This window comes from Pundamilia nyererei, unplaced genomic scaffold, assembly GCF_000239375.1.
Source record: "Pundamilia nyererei isolate P.nyererei 1_Seehausen unplaced genomic scaffold, PunNye1.0 scaffold01991, whole genome shotgun sequence".
NCBI lineage: Eukaryota > Metazoa > Chordata > Actinopteri > Cichliformes > Cichlidae > Pundamilia > Pundamilia nyererei.
Genome location: NW_005189392.1, coordinates 2,329 through 7,470, shown reverse-complemented (window position 1 = coordinate 7,470; position 5,142 = coordinate 2,329). Strand labels below are relative to the sequence as shown.

Genomic DNA, 5,142 nt, shown 5'->3' with positions numbered 1-5,142 from the left:
ATTTGGTAAAGTAAATCCGTTGGGCATCTTTCTTTGCCTTTAGACAATAATTCTGATGGCAAAAGAGCCAAACGGGACAGGCGAAAAAAAAAAAAAAAAAGGAAGCACGTCGTGGTACAGTCGTCTCGGTAAGCTAATTGGCTAGTTAGCTGCTAACATTAGCGTAAACAGCGAGCTACTTATTATTAGTGCTGTCAGCGTTAATCTCATTAATATGACGTTAACGCCATAATTGCATTATTGCGGCAAATCCCCGTTAGTGAGCCCCGTGCAGCCCTCGCACAGCATTACCGAGCTAACTGGGATTTGCCGCGTTAACGTCGTATTGACGAGATTAACGCTGAGAGCAGTACTTATTATTACTAAACGTTACATCACAGGACTGCTAAAAAAATATGTTCGTCTTTAATGGACGAGTGTTTCACCAAGCCAACAACATGTAAACCTCTGCAAGCAGATGTCCTGACTGAATCAATCTTGAACATGTTGGTGACGGACATGAGACTCCTGTCTATGGTTGATGATCAAGGCTTCAAAGAGATGATCAAGCAGTTCAACCCAGATTACCACGATAACTACCTACCAGGCCGATCCCACTTCACCAAATTGATGGAAAAGAAATATGATGCTACCTTTAAGAAGGTTGGTCTCTCTTTCTCTCCACTCTCTCACACCACAAACACAAAATAGCCATTTGTATTAGAATTTAATACATTTCATGATGAAATAATATTAAGAGCTTGCTGACTGAGCAACCAATAAATTCATCTTGGTTAAAGCATGTACAGTAGTGGAAAGTTTTTTTTGTTTTGTTTTTTAATGATATGTTGAATGTTTATTGTTTAACATGCGTAACTGTATTTGATGTAACTGAATTATTCAATTGGTAAATTTAAATCTTGATGCATAAACTGACAAGCATTATTAATAATGAAAAAATATACTGTAATATATTTCCCTAATGCTTACTATTGTTCCAAATCATCTCATATCTTTAGGTAAAGCAGACCCTTGGTGGTGTCAAAGGTTTTTTCACCCTGACTGCTGATATCTGGACCAGCCATGCAGAGGCCTACCTTGGTGTGTCTTGCCATTTCCTGAGTGAAGATTGGAAGATGAAGAGCTTCATCCTTTACACCATGCCTCTTGAGAAGAGGCATACTGGTGCCAATATAGTGACATGGATGGAAGAGGTGCTAACAAAGTTTGGAATCTTGCCTGCCAAAATAAAAGCAGTAGTACATGACAGTGGTTCCAATATGGTGGCAGCAATGCGACTGCTTGAAGAAAAACATGGATGGGCCTCTATCCGCTGTGCTGGACACACACTCCAGCTCATAGTCAATACTGCTCTCAAAGAAACCACCATCAGAGCACTAGGTGCAGCTAGTGGAGCACTTTAAGCGAAGCGAGCTGGCTAGTACAAGGCTAAAAATGAAACAGGAGCAAATGAATATGAAGAAAAATACACTGATCCAAGATGTCAGTTAGGGCTGCCGAAAACGATTATTTTGATAGTTGACTAGTCATCGATTATTTTTTTGATTAGTCAACTAATCAGATCATCATCCATTGGATGTAAAACGTACAGCTTATTGCACCAGCAGCATCTGCTCTTATATAACCATCATTAGCTTACAGCTTTAAATGTTTAAGGTATGCGCTAGCTAAAAATAAAGACAAGATGATAGTTTATTAAACTTTTATTGAAATTTGCAGATTTTTTTGGTGAAGTTTAATAAACTCAGCCGTCTGCTCCTTGCTATCTAAAATACATCGGAGTATATTCTCGAGCATCTCACACTTTTGATAATCAGCTGTCTGCTTGACATTTATTCTGCTGTGTAAAAACTTTAATCTCAGCCAAACAGATTTACTCAGGAACAAATAAAATACTAAAAAAAAGCCAAACAAAATAATTTTTAAGTTATCTAAGTGACTTATATATCATGTTTAACCTGAGTAGCGAAAGACGGCGGTGGGTTTCAAAACAATTTGCCGGAGTCCGGTGTTCTCAACGGCGCTAGTGTGCCTTGAACGACGGCAGCTATTGAGCTGGTGGGTAACAGACGTCTCCGAAAACATTGGAGCGCTTTTGAAAATATGTGATGTCTTAACCCTTTAAGACCTACCATAGAACCAAGTCCGCCAGAACTTATATTATATTTTTACATGCTGTGGTGCCATTTTTGGGAGCATTTCAACTTGATATACATCAATACAACCATTATACCCAAAATTTTAACAATATGTATATATTAAGTGCATAGTAATTAAGTAAATCAAAGGACATTCAGAGTGTTTTGCACTTCTCCTTACTTTAATTTAAATTGAATTAATATTTCACATCCAGTTTTTCTTTAAAAACTGCACAGCCTTAAGATGAAATGTCTGTAAATTTGAAGTATCTATCTGGATTATCTTTCTTGTTGCTACTCACAAATATTTCTTCTTACAAATATTTGTTGTACCTGAGTGATAAGCCTTAACATCGGTGTTTTTTTATGGCAGTAATTGAATCATTTACTCTAACTTGTTATCTTTATGTTTGTCAGAGCAGATTCACCGATGGAGGAGTTTGTGGACGATGAGAACCAGCAGCAAATGCTGACACTGGCAAAGGTAAGTCCCTTTAACCAGGCAGGAGCTGGACCCAAAATGCAGGCACTCAGACTCGAGGGATGAACTCAAAATCACAGCTTTATTGGCTGGCAGGGGAAAACAAGCATACATAGCAAACTAAAATATTTAGATTAATGTAGTCTTTGTTTTGGTATTCATAAGGTTTGACTGATTTCAATCAGATTTAATGATTTAATACAAGCAGTTTTTATGTCCTAGTCATCATCTAAATGTAGTTATGTCTCTCTCACAACTTATTTAAGTCAAAGCTGTGAAATAACTGCCTGAACTTGTTCCAAAATGGCTGCTGAGCTCACAGAGATTACGTCTACATATGCTGACATCCGTATTTGAGGCTTTGTGACATGCTCTGTTTTCTTTGACTTTACATTTCTGGCTTTTGTTTCCAGTCCAACCATTACTTTTTTTATGTTATAACCTGCTGACACTAGAAGAACACATGCTAGTGTACTCATGTGTGATAGAGAGTAATAGACTTGAATGAAATTTGCCAAGGAGGAAAACATTAGAGTTAAAGCCGAAAACATTTTCTTTATCAGCCGTTACTCTAGAATTCATACACTAATTATGTCTACCAAAGCATTCCCCAATTTAGGGTTTTGCTAGTTTATCTCAATCTCCCTTTGCCCTTTGTTTTGTAGTGTTTTGTGCAGCCCAAAATAAAAGCTTGATTTTATTTTATCTTCTCACTCCATCTCCGTTTCCTGCATTTGTGTCCACACTTTCTCATCTCCACACCGTCTGCCTCAGCAGACGTGACAATGTTTTAGATTGTTGTCACTTGTCAGGCGTTGTGTGGAGGCGAGGAAGAAGGAACCCAAACGCAGGACTCGCAGGTAGGTGAACACTGGTGAGGGTTTATTATAAGGAGTGGATGAACAGAGGGTGAACGGACACTGACTGGCTGGACAACTGAATGGCTGACTGAACTGAGGGAACACACGGGCAGGACAACATCACATCAACATCAATGACACGACAGTGAACGAGTAGAAACAGAGGGCTTAAATACACAGACTGATGAGGATGATAATGAGAGACCGGTGAGTACACAGCTGAACATAATCTGGCTAATGACACGAGACGAGCTGACACGGGAAAAGCAGGAAGTGAGAAGTGGCAAAATAAACTGAACATGAACAAAACATTGAAACAGTGAAAACACTGGGTCACCGACCCAGGAACCCTGACATCACTCTGTCTCTTTCTTCTTTCTCTTTAAAACCAGAACAACCCAGACAGACTTCATGAGGAGGTTGGGGTAGATTTTTATGAAGAACAGCTTGATCTTCCCAGCCAACATGGAGGCAAAGTCTGCCTCTTTGACCAGTGTGGGAAAAGATTCAGGAGTTTATCACATTTGAAGCGTCACCAGCGTATCCACACTACGGAAAAACCCTACTCCTGCAATGAGTGTGACAAGCGCTTCAGTCAATCATCAGACCTGAAAATTCATCAGCGTATCCACACTGGGGAACAGCCCTATGCCTGCAATGAGTGTGGAAAAAGCTTCAGTCAGTCATCAAGTCTGACGGTCAATCAGCGTATCCACACGGTAGAAAAGCCCTATGCCTGCAATGAATGTGGAAAGAGCTTCAGTCATCTATATACTGTAGTCTGAAGGTACATCAGCATAACCACACTGAAGACAAGCCCCACTCCTGTGATCAGTGTGGGAAGGGTTTCAGTGTGTCATCACATCTGAAGAGGCATAAGCGTATCCACACTTGAGAGAAGCCGTACTATTGTGATGAGTGCGACAAGGGATTCAGTCAGTCATCACATCTGAAGCGTCATCAGCGAATCCACACTTGAGAGAAGCCGTACATCTGTCAAAAGTGTAGGAGGCATTTCAGGCACTCATCCACTTTCAAACGTCACAAGAATACATGTAGACGCATCCCCCGAACCTAAATGAGCATTTCCACAAATGTTTGTTAAAATATTTCACAAAACTATTAAAGTCTTATCCAAGCATATTAAAATGTTCTAATTCTAATTTCATTTTCAAATAAAAGCCATTGACAGAGAAATGTTTCAGCGCTTAGAGAGGGTGTATTTAACCAAATCTGGTTTGTTCAAAGAATTTAAACCAGTTGCTCGAACAGAATACAAAATACATCATAACCACATAAACGTAACTGCCAAAAGCTAGATTTCCAAACTATTAACATCAAACTTCAGTGACCTCAAATAATGGGTAAAATCAACAAAAAAAGAAATAATTACAGCATTGCAATGTGTTTTGCTCTCTCATAACTCTTTCCAGATGCTGCAGACGTGATTAATCTTAGCAGAATCTTAGAGTGGACACCCTAGTCGACTTTCTCTGAAACGTGATTCTGTATTGTTCCCTGGTAAAAAAAAAAAAAAAAAAAAAGGTCCTTTCAGGGCGTGGAATGATGTCAGAGTGTTGAAGAACTTTATTTACAACGAGCCCACATCAAACTCACATTCTCGCTGGAGAGTAGTGATGGGATTTCCGGCTCTTTTTAGAGA

At 39.3% G+C, this 5,142-nt stretch overlaps 1 protein-coding gene across 1 annotated transcript; it reads left to right on the top strand.

The window, feature by feature from the left end:
- The first annotated feature begins 61 nt into the window (after nt 1-61).
- LOC102197580 (zinc finger protein 665-like) lies at nt 62-4,306 on the top strand. The gene is made up of 5 exons (XM_013908172.1): nt 62-128; nt 458-642; nt 999-1,193; nt 2,561-2,622; nt 3,872-4,306. The coding sequence occupies exons 3-5, from the start codon at nt 1,181-1,183 to the stop codon at nt 4,262-4,264; spliced, it is 468 nt and encodes a 155-aa protein (XP_013763626.1). The 5' UTR covers nt 62-128; nt 458-642; nt 999-1,180; the 3' UTR covers nt 4,265-4,306.
- The last annotated feature ends 836 nt before the right edge of the window (nt 4,307-5,142 follow it).

Coding starts and splice junctions, on each gene's coding strand:
- LOC102197580 (XM_013908172.1), top strand. Junction 2,623..3,871: donor AAATGCTGACACTGGCAAAG/GTAAGTCCCTTT, acceptor CTTTAAAACCAG/AACAACCCAGACAGACTTCA.